Below are 17,757 nucleotides of genomic sequence, written 5' to 3' on the forward strand. Positions count from 1 at the left end.
GCTTGAGGGATCCATTCAAGGTTGGGGCTTTGGAACTAAGGTCAGTGGTGTTGAAGACCCAGAAGTCAAGGGATGTTCGGGACAGAGTTTTGGTAACCATGCCTTTGGGTTTCCAACCAAGGGTGGGTCCCCCAAGGAACAGTAAGAATGAGAAACAGAGTGCCACTTTCATATTAGCTGAGCAGGCAGCCAGGGCCTCAGTGTAGGCAGGGCTGGGCTAGAGCTTGCAGCTTTGGTCTGGGCACCTAAGTGAGCTTCCTCCTCTGGATCCTAAGAATCTAAGGTGGCCAGATCTGTAGAGCAGGCCTCAACTTATTTCCCACCCAGTCAAAGGAGCTGAGAAGCTAGGGTAGAGAGGAAGGTCTACTGAACAGGCCTGGGTGCCCAGAGAGACAGGTTCTTCTGAGATGTGCATGATGAAAAGTACGTGCTGCCCATTATGAAGCTAGACTGTGTGGTTTCAAATCTTGGTTCTGTCGCTTAGTAGCTGTGTGACCTTGACTAAGTTCCTTAACTTCTCTGTGCTTCAGTCTCCTCATCTATAAAATAAGAATAATAGTACAGGTGACTCTTGAACAAGGCGGAGGTTAGGGGTGCCAGTGCCCCGCACAGTCAAATGTATAACTTTTGACTCCCCCCGCATACTTTAACTGCTAATTGCCTGCCGTTGGCCAGAAGCCTTACCGATAGCATAAACAGTCTGTTAACACATATTTTATATGTTATATTTGTGATATACTGTATTCTTACAATAAAGGAAGCTAGAGAAGAGAAAATGCTATTAAGAAAATCATCAGGGAAGAGAAAATACATTTACAGTGCGCATATACGTATTTATTGAACAAATCCACGTACTAGTGGATCTGCACAGTTCAAACCCGTGTTGTTTCCGGTTTGGCTGTACTTCCTCAGAGGGTTGTAATGCGCATTAAATGTCTTAATGTATGTAAAGCGCTTCTAAGAGTGCCTGCCCCTTAGTTCGCACTACATAAGTTTGCTGTTGTTAGCATGATTTCTTCTTGCTAATGTGTCAGGACTCGGCCTACAAACCTCTGAAACGTGGTCTGCGGGGTTTCTTCTCACGTCAGCAAGCTAGGGGATGAGCTAGTGAGTGGGGAGGTAGACGTGTGGGGCGGGAGGGATGAAGAGTGCCCTATGCCCGCCAGGGAAGAAATCCTTGCGGGGAGGAAAGGGGCACCAAGGGGTCGGAGGGCACAAGGAAGTCCACGGGCACATGCACGGCAGGAATGAGGATGTGAAAGCTGAAAGTCTGGGCAGCTGTGATCAGATGCTCCTGTGTGAGGTGGGACAGTTGGCGGTGCTGACCGAAGCCAGTTGTGGGGAGCGAGGTTTAGTAGAGGTGCGGATCGGCAGGCAGAGTCGACAAGGTTCACCGGACCATGAGGTTAGGGTGTTGGAAGTGGCACCCGCGTGGATGTTGAAATCACCCAGGATGCTGGCAGCAAAAGGCCTAATGTGGAAAAGGAAGACTGGGATGAATCTGATAGTGACCTGGAGGACAACGGGCGACAATGTTGAGGGAGAGAGGCTGATGCTTGAAAGACGGAGAAAAGAGAAAACATCTAGAAGCAATCATGGGGGCTTAGAGGACCTCCCCAACACTCAACCGCATACCCCCCCCCCCCCCCGGCCAAAAAAAAAGCTTGCTGTGAGAAAGAATTGCTCAGAACAGCCAGAGGGAGAAGCAGTGTCCTCAGAGGAGAGCCAGGTCTCCTTAGGGTGAGGAGGGAGGTGGAAGGGCCATTCCGTGCAAGGGCGGCAGGTACAGAGGGATTTGTTGCTGCTAGGGTCGCCATCGTGGGTTTCCATGGGTTTCCAACGGGATGGCCTGGAAGGCAGCCAACTTGAGGACCTGCAGGGCTGGTGGTGCAACTCCCCACTCTGGGAACTCCCTTTGCTCCATCCCTGTGGGGTTTTACTTGGTTGGTTTTTATTTAAGCATGGTTTCTTAACCTGGGGTCCACAAATAGGAATTAAGGGGTCCACCAACTTGGACGAGAAAAATAATCACATGTTTGTTTTCACTAACCTTTAGCAGAAACGCAGCCCATGAATGTAGGTATGAGCCATACCTGCGGATTTGTTGTCAGTAGCAATCGCAGATGGCTTCCTATCACGTTACAGTCGTGGCAGACAGCTCAGAATACTGTTTATGCTCATCACTGCTTTGAAATTACGGTAGTTGCCTAGCTCTTATTATTAAACACATTAATAAAGAAACGTACGTACTATATTACAAGTCTGTTTAAATATTTTGATAACCGTGTTTTAACGTCATTGGCTTCATTTATAACCCTTTGCCTCTTATTTTATGCATATAAAACCTTGTTCTAAGAAGGGCTTCACCAGTGTCCTCATGTTTTCTGAGGGGTCCCTGCCAGGCACAGGAAGGCTAACACAAGCCCCACCTCCAGGCTGCTTGGAAACCCCTTTAGGTTTCACTAGAGGGCGCTCTTGTTTCAGACTTGGAGAACAGTGGACTCTCAGGCTTGACCCAGGTGACAAGGTTGTTTTGAAGTCCAAGCAAATCATATGTCCTCTGGGGACACCTCAGGAAACTGGGGTGTAAGAACCCCAGTGTTGTTTGATCCAGGCAAGTCACTTCTCTCTTGAGCGGGCTTTACACTTATCTCCTGCAGGATGAGGGCTGGGACACAGCCCCCGTGCTAGCTTCTAGGACAGTTAAAGCCAGAGCACTTTGGCCTGTGACGTCCCCAAGTTTTCATGCCGACCTCAGTTCCAGGTGGTGTCCCCTGTTTCTCTCCCACCCGATGTTAGCCCACTGCCCCACTTGTCTGTCTAGCTTTAGGATGCTGGGAAGGTTCTCTTTCAATGGCTTCCCAGTTCCACTTTGCTGGTCAGGCGAGGGGCAGGAGGAAGGATAAGGGACTCAGGTAGATTCTGAAGGCTCCTGACTGGCTAGGGGGTTAGAGGGAAAAGCTAGGGAATTTGAGAAATTGGCTCAGGGCTGTTCCTTGTGCAGGAGGGTGGGTCGGTGAGTTTCTGAAGACTGTGGGATTTTCGCTGCTGAAGAAGATGTATTTGGAGCTCAGGAGCGCTTTGTGGGAGCAGGGAATTAATTAATTAATTCAAGGAGCTACCGGTAGCTTTCCCCGGACCTCTTGGTACCTCTTGCAACTCCAGAATTCCCCCTAAGGCAGTGTGGTTGGAGGACCTAGCATCGATCACCTGAGGTGCTTGTTCCTAAGATGGAAATTCCGGGGTCCACCCAGATCTCCTGGATTCTAGTCTCTGGTGCAGGGCCCAGGAATCTGCATTTTCCATAGGTTCTCTAGGGCAAGGGTTCTCAAAGTCTGGTCCTTGGACCAGCGGCAGCAGCCTAACCGGGGAACCTGTTAGAAACGCAAATTCTCAGATTCCTGATTCTAGGCCCCCCTTCAGACTTACTGAATCAGAAACTCTTGGGTGGGACCCAGCAAAGATGCCTTTTAACAAGCCCTCCAGGGGATTCTGATGCCAGCTCATGCTTGAGAGCCACCCGCCAGGGGATTCTGGTACAGACTGAAGGTTTAGCCTCACTGCCTCAAACGATCCAAGAGCTGGTTCCCCCTTGCTGAAAGCTCACCAGAGACCCAGCAAGTACTGACTGTAGAACGTGTGTGAGGCACGGGGCGGGTTATGTTTAGTAGCACTTTTCCCTAGAGTATCTCTGTGCTCCTTTAGCTCTTCTATCCCTACAATGCTCCTGCAAGGAGCAGAGAGCCTGAGAATTCCCTGCCAGCAGGACTCTGACGCTCAGAGGGGTTTTGATCCACACAGGTGGTCACACAGCGACTTGAGAAGAGCAGAAGCTGGGACCTGGGTCTCTGGACTCCAGTGCTTGTTTGCTAGGCCAGATCTACCTCTTGGAGTCTCTGCGAGCTCAGGGTCCTCACTCTGTGTGCTTTGGGCAGAGGGCTGGCTCTCTGATCCTCATGGATGAAGGTGGGTCTTTACGTTGCCTTAGACGTAGGCTGGGTGGCCCAGTCAGCCTCCACTAGGCAGTTTGAGGGTGAAGCCTGGCCTGAGGATAGAAGGTCAACCAGGTGGACCTTCCACATGGACACCCAACTTGGGACAGCCTTATACATTAAGCAGACTAGAGGGTACAGTTCATTTGATCCAATGCCTGGATGAAAAGCAGCCTGACTTGGGCCTGCACCCAACAGCTGAGGATGGGAAATCACACATCTGTGGTCACGTTGGGCTTGCACCCCCCAGAGCTCTGTCTTCCGGGCAAATGAGGGTGTCTCATTCAGAGGACACCAAAGATGGGGTGGCATTGTTGTCAGGAACTAGACTTGTCATTCTCCCCCCATACCCAACCCTGCACCTTCTCCGATGCTCCCCATTCCCGCTGAGTGGTACCACCACTCACTCATTACCCAGGCCAGAAATGTTAACATAACCACTGGCTCTTCACCACTCCCACCGCATCCAGTCAATCTGACCTCCTGATCATTTCTCAGATTCATTCCTACCACTCCTATTCTATTTAGTTCACATCTGATCACCCCTGACTTGGTCTACTACAAGAGCCTCAACACTGGTCTCCCTGCCTCTAGTCTTGCCCTCGATCAGCAGCCAGATGGGGAGCTCTATCCCTTACAATGTGAAGTGTGGTCGGAGGACCAGCAGCACCTGGGAGCTAGTTAGAAATGCAGACGCTCTGGCCCCCACCCCAGACCTACTGCATCAGAACCCACCTTTTAACAAGATCTCAAGATGATTTGTAAAGTCCAAAATATCTAATGTTGCAAACAGTCTTCTTAAAGAACTGGCCCTCGTCTCTTGTTTATCCCTTTCTCCCACATGATAGTCCACTGCTACTGAACTGTATACAGTTCTTGAACATACTGGGCTGCTCAGTTCATTCTTTCAACAAGTATGTATTGAACCCCTCCTTTGTGTCAGGCACCTGCTGGGGATAAAGCAGCGAGTAAAGCGGATATATTTTTGCTTTCATGGAGCTTACAGTCTTTTGTGGCAGGAGACAGTAAAGAAATAAGTACACAGAAATAAGTAAAATAGAGAGTAAGTCAGATGATGTTAAGTGTATAAAGGGAGAGAAAAAGCAGGGCAACGGGTATAGTGTTGCTGAATCGGAGGAGAGAGCAAAGGAAGGCCTCACTGAGAACGTGACATCTGAGCGAAGGCTTGTCGGCTGCTGGATATCTGGGGGAAGAATATGCCAAGCAGAGAAAATAACGAGTGTGAAGACCCTGAGACAGGAGTGTTTCTAGAATGTTCCAGCAATAGCAAGTATGTCAGTGTGTCTAGAGCCATGTGAAGGAAGGGGAAAGTGGTAGCAGATGAAGTCAGAGAGGGGATAGAGGTGAGGGGCAGCTCATATATAGGGCCTCATAGACCATTGTAAGGACTTGACATTTTCTTTTTAGGGAGATGGGAGGCCATTGGAGGCTTTTGGGCAGAGGACTGACATGATCTGAGTTAATCTTTCAAGGGGTCACCCAGTTGCTATGCTGAAATTAGACTGTACGGGCACAGGATAGAAATAGGGACACCTATAAGTAATGTTTGCAATAAAAGAGGAAGGAGATGCTAGTGGCTTGGGCTTGGGTACTAACAGTAGCGGCAGAGAAATGCCATTGGATTCTGGATACATGCTGAAGGCACAGCCAGCAGGATTTGCTGATGGATCAGATGTGGGATGTGACAGAGAGGAGTCAGGGATGACTCTAAGGTTGTTGACCTTAGTAACTTAAATGAATTACCATTTATTGAGATAAGGAAGACTAGGAGAAGGGGTTTTGTGCTTGTTTATTGCTTTTTTGGAGGGTCGGGGGAGGAAGTGCTCTTTCAGTTATCTAATGTTGTATAACATCCCCAAAACTCAGTAGCTTAAAACAATGACTTATTATTTTTCACAGTTGTGTCGGTTGACTGGGTCATTCTTTGTCATGGACTGAATGTTTGTCTCCTCCCCTGAAATTCCTATGTTGAAGTCCTAACACCCCCCCCCCCATGTGATGATGTTTGGAGGTGGGGTCTTTGGAACGTAATTAGAGTTGGATGAGGTCATGGGGGTGGGGCTTTTGTGAATGGGGTTAGTGCCCTTATAAGAAGAGACCATAGAGTTCCCTAGCCCGTTCTACCATGTGAGAACATGGCAAAAAGATGTCTGTCTATGGACAAGGACGTGGGTTCTCACCCAACACCAAGTCTACCAGTACCTTGATCTTGGACTTCCCAGCCTCCAGAACTATGAAAAATAAGTTTCTGTTGTTTAAGCCACCCAGCTTATGGTATTTTGTTATGGCTGCCTGAGCTAAGACGTTTTTTTTCCTACTTACTGGTCCTGCCTGGGTTCAACTGGGACAGCTGGGATAGCTGGGCCTCTCTGTCCACAAGGCCTTTCATGGCATGGGGATCTCAGGGCAGCATTCCAAGAGGGCAAGCCCCAATTCATAAGAGCCTATGAAGCCTCTGATGGCATCTTTTTGATGAAGTCCCATTGACCAAAGCAAGTTCCCTGGCCGAGCCAGATGGGCCACACGGCCAAATCATCGTGGGAGACGAATACATAAGGGTGTGGATACTGGGAAGGTGTGACTCACTGGGGGCCAGTACTGTAACAATCCACCATAGGAGCCAAAAATCAAAAGCTGGGTTTAAGAATGAGATGCCTGCTTAGATATCCACGTGCAGACACTGAGTAGACTGTGAGCCATGCGAGCCTGCAGTTCAAGGCAGAGGTCCAGGCTGAGATGTAAATGTTGGAGTCATCAGCACGCCGATTGTGTCAAAGCCGTGAGATTGGTTGAAATCACCTAGGGAATGAAAGTATTTAGAGAGGAGAAAAGCTCCGAGTTCTGCAGCCTGATCCTCTCCATCATTTAGCGGTCAAGGAGATGAGGAGGAAGCAGTAAAGGAGACCGAGAAGAAGCAAGCTGTGAGGCAGGAGGAGCACTAAGACAGCAGCATCCCAGAAGCCAAGTGAAGAACGTTTCAAGACAGAAAGGGTGCATAAGATGAGGCCTGGGAATTGGCCACTGGATTTAGCAATGAAAAGGTTATTTGTGACCTTGATGGGAGCTGATTTGGTGGAGGGAGGGGTGGGGAGGTAGGCACGGAAGCCTGATTAGCTCGTGTTGAGAGAGAATGGGAAGAGAGGAATTGTAGACAGCGGAATATAGACAAGTGCTGTCCAATAAAAACATGTAAGCCACATATGTAATTTCAAATGTCCTGGTAGTCACACTAAAAAAAAAGGTAAAAGAAATGGGTGAAATTAATTTTAATAATATATCTGATATTTAACCCACTATATGTAAAATATTATCACCCCCAAATAATTAATATAAAATTATTACCAGGATATTTTATATCCTTTGAAATACAGTAGTGTAGTTTACACTAGTGGCACATCTCAGTGTTAAACAGCCACGTATGGAAGTGGCTACCATGTTAGACAGGGCGGGTATAGACATTTCTCTCAAGGAGTTTTGCTGTGCAGATGAGCAGAGGATGAGGTGCTTGCAGGGGCGAAGTGAGGTCAAGTGTGTGTGTGTTTGTTTTAGAATGGAAGCTGTTACAGTATGTTTAGTTTATATGCTAATGGGAATAATCCAGTAGAGGAGAAGAACTCCTCGACGTAAGAGAAAGAGGAAACCGTTTCTGGAGCGATATTGAGTAGGTGAGAGCGGATGGGATTGGGATACAAAAGGGAAGGCCTGCCTTGGCTGGGGTCCTGGGCAGTTCATCCATGGGAACAGGGTGAAGGCAGAGCACATTGGGCACCGATGCAGATAAGTGGTTAGATGTGATCATGAGAGCTCCTGGAAGTTTTTGATTCCTTTTTTCTCAGTGAAGTAGGAATCAGGGTCATCATCTGAGAGTGAGGATGGGATAGAAGTGTTGAAGATCTGAGAAGACAGAAGACAATTATTAAATTGTGGTCTGAGAGAGTGAACGGGCTGGGGAAGTGCAGTATGACTGTCTGGCAACATGAAAGATGTACTTGAGGTTTGTCATCACGAATCTGATGTGAGAACAGTCAGCACAGATGTTTTTCTCCAGCCGTGTTCAACTATGTAGGTGCAGGCAAGGCGGGGGAGGAGATTGGGACTTAACCAGGGCTGGGGGTTTTTTCAAGATAAGTACGGGGCTAATGAGAGATGCCATGAAGTCAAAGGTATATGCCAGGGATGATTTGAGTGATGGGCAATGGAACTGAAGGAGAGAAGAGGGAACCATGAGGGACAGCAAGAAAGATGGGAGGACCAATGGATCACAGATTCCAGGGGGGGTCAAAGAAGTGTTGGGGTCAGGGTTAGAGGGGGTCAGCTGGAAAGACAGAAGTGGTGGATGAAGAGGGAATGCTTGACTTAACGAGCGGCTGTAGATATTCATAATTATAAGGTCTCAGGCACAAGCTTGAGAACGACTGGCTGAAGTGAGACGGGGACGAAATCATTGAGGAGAGGAGGCCAGGGAGCTGAGAGGCCAGGGTACCGGAGGGTTCATGTTAGGCATATGTTGAAAAGATCAGGAGATAAGATGGGGGTATTTTTGGAGAGAAAGGTACCGAGCCAGGTACTAAGAGCCCTGAGGAATATTAAGGACCATGACCCACAGTCTGTAGACAACTGTGAAACGGAAGGGTAGTGGGTTGGAAATAGCGATGCAAAGAAAGAAGTTCCCTACTCTCCCTGGGCCCAGGGGGAAAATAAACCAGTGACTACTTCAGAGGGCTAGAGATGAAGCAGGTTCCTTGTGGGGGGAGGTAGTTCAGGGAAGAGCATAAAGGATGAAGGGAACGTTCAGAGAAGTGATCGAAACATTGGGAATTTGGCTAATGATTTCTCTGTGACTTTGCATATCCTGGTCCCTTTTCCTGGCATTCCCTTCCTTACCTTGCGCACCTGGAAAGCTTTTCTTCAGTTGTTTACAACCCAGCTCCTGCCTCGCTACTTTCCTGAAATTGCTACAGCAAAGATCACCAGTGACCAGCATGTTGCCAAACCCAGTGGAAGTATCTGTCTTTACTGTACCTCTACAAAGAAGCGCGTTCCCAGTGGAGTTTTCCGTGATGATGGAAAGTGTTATTTCTCCGCCCTGTCCAATATGGTAGCCACTAGCTGTGTGTGGTTATCGAGCATTTGAAATGTGACGGGCTACTGAGGAACCAGATTTCTAATTTTATTTCATCTTAACCCATTTAAATGTAAATTGCAGGCTCTGTCCTTGGTCCTTTAATCTCATTCTGTGGACTCTTCCGTGTTGATCTTATCCATACCCCAAAGCTCTGTTTCTGGGACATCTCCCTCTTCTGAGCTCTAGACCTGGACTTGCACAGCCAATTGGAGACGTCCGTGTGGGTATCCAATAGGCATTCGGTGTCAGCACACCCCCAGCCTCTCAGTCACTGAACTCATAGACCTGGGAGTTACCCTAGGTGCCTCCTCTGTGTCCTACGAATTGCCAAGTCATCCATTTCTGCAGCAGCATCCGAACTGGTGTTCAGCCTTATCCCTCTCCTGTCCATCACCCACACTGCTGCCAGAGCAGTCGAGCTAGCTGAAACAGAAACCTGACCTTGCACTCCCCTGTTTCAAACCTCTCAATGGCTTCTCGTTGTGAAGAGGATAAAGGCCAAGGTCCTGGGCACGGCAGACAAGGCTCTTCATGACCTGAGCCGGTCTCTCCAGCTTCATCTCTGGGCACGTGTCCCCTCCCACTTGATGCTCCAGTTACACAGACCTGCTTGGGATTACATGCAAATGGCATGCTGTTTCATGCCTCCACTTTTCCCAGGCTGTACTCTGCCGCCCGGAATGTCCTTTCCTTCCTTTAAGCTCCTGCTGCCATCTCCTTCTTATTCAAAACTCACCCAAACTGTCATGTTCTTCAGCTCCCCTTCCTCAGTGTCTCCATTACTTAGTGCGCGTGCCTCATCACACCATCTCGTTGCTCGCGGGTAAGCTGCAGGGTAGTTCTGAAGGGCACGGCCTGTCTTGGCCTCCGTCTCCCCACTGTCTAGCATGGAGTCTGCCCAGCGTGCAGCCAGTCCGTGTTGAATGAATGGGTAATATGTAAAAGTGAATGACTTGAAGGGAGCAGGAAGGAGATTGGAGAATAGGATGCCGTCCTGCCCAGTCTCATCTCCTCAGTGGAAGCCCTTCCCAGGTGGGATTAGAGGATGAGAGAAAGGGCCCTTGGGAGAGGCCTCTGGGGATCGGTCTTGGCTGCCGGTGGCACAGTTGATGTCTCTCCCAGCACTCATAAAACTTCCTTCTGGCAGAAATCAATTTCAGAAAAAGCTATTATCTCGGTTTCCCCCTACCTTTAGAGCTGAAATGCTTCTATCCTCCTGGGGTAGAAGATGCTAGCAGAAAATGTCACATTTATTTTTTTCTTAAAGTAAAAAAGAGAAGTTTTATGTGTTTAATTTTTCTGAAAGTGCTTAAGTTTCTATTTTCTCTTAAAAGAAAACTGGTTTTTCACTGAGATTTTCCCAAGGGCCACATCCAGGTATATAAAAAAAGAATGATGTGCGTTTGCATACAATTTGCATATATCTGGGTAGACTGGGTCATCTGTTCTCATGGTGCTTTCTTTTTTGTCTCTCTTTTTTCAAAGAGATTGAATATTTGATCACCTTTGCAATGAAAAGAACCAACAGCAGTGAAAAGGCAGAGGAAACCACAAAGTCCCCCTTCACAGAAAAAGATCACCTCTTTACGAGATTCCTTGTCGTCTTCCAGTCTTCTATGAGACGTTGGATGGCTGTGGTTGCCATGATAAAAATAGCGGCCATCTGTATGCCAGCCTAGCTGGTGTATTTACTTTTTTTATATCTCTTATTCCACTCAGCAGCCCCGAGAGATAGACGTTGCTACAGGAAACAGGCTTAGAGGGGTGGCACAGTTTGCCCAAGGTCACCCCTCTAGGCAGTGGCAGAGGCAGGACTCAAACCCAAGGCTGTCTGACCCCAAGGCCTTTGTTTTAAACCACTAAGCTGTATTTTCCATCACCGATGTACTGTTTGGTGTTCTGTCATTTACACTTGCCATCACGAGCCAGGGACTTGGCCACACAGGTATATAGTTTGTCTGGTTGTTCTTTGAATGGCAGTGGACTGTTGCACAATACTGAGGTACCAGAGTTTACTTAACTTATCTCCCCAATTGGTTTGTTTCCAGTGTTTCAGTATAGTGGGTAGTGCAGGTGTAAATATCTTTGTGCAAATAAGGGCCATGTGTTGGGTGTTTGAGGTATTGGACGGTAGTCCTCAAAGTAGCATTGTCGAGCCAACGGGTTATAGTGTTACAGGTGCTCCAGAAAGCCTGTCCCATTCATTTCCCAAGCAGTGATGATTTTTTGAGTGCCTACCGTGCAGCCGGTGCTGGAGGTGAAGAGGCGATTCAGAAACGGCCCCTCCCTCAGAGAACTAATCGTCTCAACGTGGGACGGGTGATGTAACACAGAATGAATGGTCCTGAGGTTGCAGTGAGAGCGCTGAGAGCCCCTTGGCAGTGCCTGGGCGTTCCTTTCCCCCCATATATAGGGCAGGACAGGGTTCAGGGGCTTCAGGGGAGGGTGGGGGAGGGCTGCCGAAGTCTGGCGGAGGATACTTCCCCCTCTGGTCCTTTTTTCCCCCTGCAGCCACCACCAGGCCCGTGGGGTCTGTCACTACTGCCCTGCTGCCACCAGGGGGAGCCAAGCAGAGGCTGGAGGGAAGGGACACCTGGGGAAAACTGCTCAGGGCTCTAAGCACCTGTCGGTCCTCCAGGTGCCCTCTTCCCCTTTACGTCCCCAGCAGTCAGGGTGACAACGTGGTACCCAATTCCCACTCATCCAGCAGACAGGAAAGTGCACACAGGATAAGCGCATTCCAAGTTCAGTGCTAGATATCTGCTAGGAACACAGAAACGCATCCCACGCAGTCCTCGACCCGAGGCGCTCGTCTAGACGGGTAGATAAAGAGCTGGTACAACGTGGTGTGCTGGAGGTCTGTGACAAGTGGCAGCGGGGGCACTGAGCAGTGAGTCCTTTGGCATTGTGTCTGAGAGCCCAGTGCTCTGCTGTTGACTTTGGCTGTGTCACTGCCCATCTCCCAGCCTCAGTTTGTCCATCTACAAAGTGGACGGATGAGTCCAATCCCTGCAAAGGGCCGTCGGACTCAGATGTGCGGTGAGCCTGCCTCTTGTTCACAGGGCAAGCCTGAGCTTCTCCCCCAGAAGACCCGGGGGGCTTCAGTCACCCCCATCTCACTCCTCTCCTTCCCTCGACGCTCCCCACCATGGTGTTCCTTGTTGTTCTGCCTCTGACCTTCTTCCTCACTCGGTCTGCATATGCTCCTGTGATTTCAGTTACTGTCCTGTGCTGATGACACCTATATATGGACGCTCGGCCCCGTCCTTTTCACTGAGTTTGTGGTTCATATAATAATGAAAATAATCAGCATCTCTTAGATCCCAGATATGACACTCCAGTCATGGCTTAAATGATCTTATCTACCCGACGACCTTGTGAAGTAGGCGGCGGCACCCCATTCTGCAGATGAGTGAAACTGAGTTCAAGAGATACTGAGGCTTGCCCAAGGCCCTGAGGTCGATAAGCGACAAGAGCCAGGATTTGAGAACCTGTGTCTGCCCGGCTCCAGTGCCCACACTGTCACCCGTCACGCTGCATTTCCCAGAGTGCAGGCAGCCACCACCTAAGAGACGATTCTACTCGGATAGTTCACGGACACCTCAACTTCAACATGTCTAACATTGGCCTCCTTTCTCCACCTTCTGTCCCAAATCTGCCTTTTCCTCTCTTCTCCATCTCAGTAAACGGCGTCATCCACCCAGTGATGCAAAGCTAGAACCCAGGGCCACCGCCGTTGTCTTCAAAGCTATCCATCCTCCTCTGTCATCGGGTTCCTGAAGCAGTCTCTGTCTCAGTCCCCCGCCTTGACGCTCTCTGCTCCAGCCCACACCCCGCACCCCGGCCAGGCAGATCTTTCTCAAGCGCACGTCTGATCGCATCACTTTCCCGCTTCAGACCCCTCCGCCGCTTGCTGTGGCTCTGCGGCAGAGCTCGAAGCTGGCCACCAATGAGCTGAAAGCCATCCAAGAAGACATGTTTCGTGTGGTCCGTTGAGCGTTCTTAAAACAATCTGAATGATTTGCCACCGTTTAAAAATCAGCAAATTCCATATGAAAGTTCCCATTTCTGGCTTCTCTTGCAAAAGTGAAAACACTGGCAACTCTGGGCCCACGTCCCCGTAGGGCAATGATGGGGTGGAACTGAGTGGCGGCTGACCTCTTCAGAAGGGGCCTGGGCTTCCCAGTTGGCCCATCTCCAGCATCCCTGTTGTCTGGTCACCCCCCTGCTCGCAGTTACCTGCCTGCCTGAGGTTTGAGGAATCTAGGGTCATGACCCTGTGGCACAAGATGAAGCCCAAAGCCCTCAGCCGGGCTCCTAAGGTCCTACCTGGCCCAGCTGGGAGCAGCCTAGCCCTGCCAACCTCTTGAGTCCTATTCCCCTGTGGTCTCAACTCTTCCCCATAGTTCTGTGAATTGGCTCGTTCCCACGGATGTCTGCCTTCCTGCAGGCTGCTGCTCTGGAATGCCTAGGCCTCTCTTTTAGTCCCATTTGTCCTTTAGGACTCTGCTCGGTGCCCCTTCCACCAAAAATGAGTCTCCCCGCCCGCCCCCCAAGCTGAGTTCCGTCCTCCCCTAACGCGTGGCACAGACCTGGGTCATCACACCCATCACACCGGTTCTCATTGTTAGCGGCTTGTCTGCCTCGTCTGCCGGATCGCGCATCTGAGGCCGCAGGGAGCCCGTCTTCTTTATGTTCCTTTCCCCGAAGTTTGGCGCAGGGCTTGGAATATAATAGGTGCCTAAGAACTGGTGAATGAATGGATGAATCTGTGAAAGACTGACTTGGGAAAACACTACTCCAGGATGTCCTGTCGCCGCCTACTTGCTTGAGGTTAGAGGCGTTCCAGGTTCCTTCCATTCCGGAGCACCCCCATGGATGCATGCACCCGTCGCGTCCTATAAGCCACACCCCTGCTCTGCAGGGTCTAGACTACATCCAAGCCTACCGGGATAGGAGTTCCTGAGTGCCGATAGAGGGAAAGTACATCATTCTTGCTGTTCCAAGGGGAGAGCGTTGTCTAATGGTTGGGAAATGGCACAGCAACTCTCAGAAGTAGCCCCATTTTACAGACAAGTAAGCTGAGGTTCGGGGAGTTGAAACACCTTTTCCAGGGTCACACACGGCCAGTAAGTGGTAGAATCCCGGTCTGAAACCACATCTGAGCTCAGTGACGTTTCTCTTTAGAAGCACGAGGGAGTGATTAAAATAAATGTGGACCTGAAGGCTATACAATTATATATACAGTAAAATTCCGATTAGTAACCAAAAGAAGAAAGAAAAGAAGCCCCCAAGGCATACAGGAACCAAGGAGACACACCCACGTGCTAGCAGTGGTCACATTCAGTAGAGCGCTGGGGGTGTTTTTCTTCGTTTCCTCCATCTCATTTCTACCTTTTAACATTTTCTAAGTTTCCTTTAGTGAGCACGTGCAGTCATCCCTCAGTGTCCGAGGGGGACTGGTTCCAGGACCCCTGCGGGTACCAAAATCCGAGGCTGACCAAGCCCCTTATAGAAAACGGTGTAGTACAGTCGGCCGTCCGGATCCGTGGACTCCGCATCCACAAGTTCAACTAACCGTGGACCGATCCGGTTAGTGGAACCCGTGGATGTGGAACCTGCAGATACAGAGGGCCGACTGTATTACTTTTATAATAACAGTAAAAAAAACCAAAATCCCTCTTTGTAACGGCCCCAGCATTACGTGGCAGAACAGACTTTGGAAGGGGTGATAGGAGTACCCAGCTAATCGGTTTGGGCTGTCTCTCGAGCAGCCATCGCAGGGCAGCAGAAGGGGGTAAACAGCAGGCGGTAGCTGTGGCCGCAGCGCCCGCACCCTCGTGGGACAAGGGAGGAGAAGAGGGTCACCAAACGCGCTGTCTCACTGTCTCCACTTTCCCCCCAGGTGCTTATACCCCGGAGCCCCTCAGCAGTTTCCGCTGGGCCCTTCTCTCGACTGGCCTCATGTTCTTTTATCACTTCAGCGTCTTGCAGATCCTGGGCCTGGTAAGTTTGGTTCTATCCCCTTCTATCCCTTCTGTTTGGCGTTCTTCATAAATCTTGATAATCCTGGTTGGCGCTGGTGTATCGTTTTGTTTTGAAAATACAAGATGCCAAAGGCCAGGCTGTCAGAGTGTTGTGTCTGGGCTCTTGATTTACGATCCACAGCCTTGGCCTCTCCGAAGAGTTTTCTGAATCCTTCAGTAATGACTGTTTCTTTCACCCCTGCGGAGGCAAGGAGGCCCTTCACTCACGGCCGCTTGGATCGGAGCTAGAGAGCTGCGCTGGAAAGTGGTTTGCTGTGGACCCCATGCGAGGCAGGATGCTAGCCCTGGCCCTGGGCCTGGGGGAGGCTTCTGACCTCGGGTCCATTCTGGGTCTACTACCGGGCCCTGAGCTGTGTGTCCAGTGAAAGTGTGGTGTCGGGTGACCCCCGTGGCATTCTGGGATGTTCAGTAGTCGAGTTTTCCAGAGCCCAGGATCGCTGAGTGCGTGGGCGGTGTGTCTAGTGTGGCAAAGTGAGTAGCAAGAGCTTGGGGCTGGGGCTGGGGTCGGGAGACCCAAGTTCGAGTCCTGGCCTTGCCACTGCTCTGGGTGAGTCACCTCATTCTCGAGTGCAGTGCGCTCTCCACGCTCCGTGACACGGCCCAGGCCCGCAACCCCGACCCCGAGAGGTGGTGAGGACTTGTCTTTAAGGAGAACGTGCTTGAAGGGCTTTGGAAGGCAGGGGCCGTGGCCGTGGCCGTGCTCGAGGCTGGAGCGGCATGCCGGGTTTTGTGTGCGAGCGGCACTAATGTAGCGTTAGCCGCGTGGACCTGGCAGGGCTAGGGCGCGTAACCGATGTCACCAGCGCCTTTGTTGAAGCACTCAGTCATTTTGTCTTCCCCATCCCGGCGTGTTGCTCTGCTCTGGTTGGCCTGGGGGCTAGTTTGAGCTCCTTGCCAATAGCATGAATGCTTCCTGTTCTCTAGGGAGGAAGCAGTATGACCTTCACACCTGCTCTCCACTGGGACTCCTCGATTCCAGAGGAGTCGGTGTGCTCACGTCACCATGCGTACCGTGCTCGGTGTCACCTCTGGGCCTCCTACAAGGAAGGCTCCGTTCACTCCATTTCTCGCCATGACCCCCATCCATCCTTCATGAGTCCATTCAGGTGTCACTGCCCTCATGAAATCTTCTCTGAGAACTCAGCCCCCGTCCTGTACACCCCTCAGATCCCATGGTGGGCAAGAGCTGGTGAGCACCGTCTGTTTTGAGGTCACACGTGGTAGACCGATCACCCCACCTTGATGCAGGCAGGGGCCGTGCCGCGGACTGCCTTTATCCCATGACACCCCTCCGGGTCTGGGCACCCAGTAAATGCTTAGGAATGGCAACGGGCACTGGGCCCAACTGGAAGGCAAGACTGAGCAAAACCGACCAGCTTTTCCACTGGACGGCCTCCCCCGTCACCTCCAAAGGGCTCTAGCCTTGACCCACTCAGAAAACCTAGGGGAGAAAGATCCCACTATGAACAGGTGGGGATTTGACAATCCCTCCTTGTCTAGTCCCCGTGAGGTAGACACGGCTGAACTGGCAGAAGCCAGAGAAAGCCTAAGGATGGTGAACGCTCACTCTACCTCCCTTGTCCCTGCAGGTCACCGAAGTGAATTTGAACAACATGCTGTGTCCGGCCATCTCAGACCCATTCTACGGCCCCTGGTATCGCATCTGGGCCTCGGGACACCAGACTCTCATGACCATGACCCACGGGAAGCTGGTCATCCTGTTCTCATACATGGCTGGGCCCTTGTGTAAATATCTGCTGGATTTGCTCCGGCTTCCAGCCAAGAAAATAGACTGAAGGTGCTTGTGTTGTTTTGTTTTGTTTTGTTTTGGGGTTTTTTTTTTTCTTCTGCCCCTGAGGAAACAAGTCCTGACTCCACTTGGAGGACACCCAGCTCTTGATGACATCATGGGAGAGGGCAGGAGGACGTTTGGTGTGTTTCTTTTTCCTTCCTCTCTGTCCCTTTCTTCCACCACTCTTCCTTCCCCGGCTCTTCCCCCAGGACGGCTCCTGGAGCCTGGGCTGTAGTCCTGGAGCCTGGGCGGTAGTGCTGGAGCCTGGGCGGTAGTCCTGGAGCCAGGGCTGTAGTGCTGGAGCCTGGGCGGTAGTGCTGGAGCCTGGGCGGTAGTGCTGGAGCCTGGGCGGTAGTGCTGGAGTATGGGCTGTAGTGCCGAGGGCCGCACGTTTCCTCCTTCCCTTTGCCGCTCTCTCCCTGCTCCTCGTGGCCTTAAATGGCGAGACAGTAGTCAGTGGCTTTCACTCTGCTCGTTGCTGCTTTAACAACATCTGGTTGAGGAGAAAGGGAACAACAAGCAGTAGTTCTTTTGGCATCGAAGCGATGAGATTGGGCTGTGTTTCATTTCTCCACTGCCAGGGACCTCCAGGCTTATGCTGGGGTCCCCTTTTGTCTCCAGCACAGCCCTCACCATAAGGGGACTGAGGCCTTGTTTCTATACCAGCGGCAAGCCGAGAGCCAAGGGATTTCCCAGCTCATGGCCAAAAGAGAGCTGGCCAGATTCTTCCCACTGGTGTCCCATGACTCAAAGCAAGCGGCCAACCAGCCACTCCCTCCA

General features: G+C 50.7%; 1 protein-coding gene across 4 annotated transcripts in view; it reads left to right on the forward strand.

Moving 5' to 3' along the window:
- TMEM164 (transmembrane protein 164) overlaps positions 1-16,986 on the forward strand; it is a 155,934-nt gene extending 138,948 nt beyond the window's left edge. For all 4 annotated transcript variants that reach the window (XM_082865055.1, XM_082865053.1, XM_082865054.1 and 1 more), the window contains 2 exons: positions 15,044-15,144; positions 16,775-16,986. In XM_082865055.1, the coding sequence (XP_082721181.1) occupies positions 15,044-15,144; positions 16,775-16,981 (308 nt within the window). In that variant the 3' untranslated portion in view covers positions 16,982-16,986. The remainder of the gene's footprint in view (positions 1-15,043; positions 15,145-16,774) is intronic.
- The last annotated feature ends 771 nt before the right edge of the window (positions 16,987-17,757 follow it).

The sequence above is a fragment of the Leucopleurus acutus genome (assembly GCF_964270905.1).
Source record: "Leucopleurus acutus genome assembly, chromosome: X".
In the NCBI taxonomy this organism is placed as follows: Eukaryota; Metazoa; Chordata; class Mammalia; order Artiodactyla; family Delphinidae; genus Leucopleurus; species Leucopleurus acutus.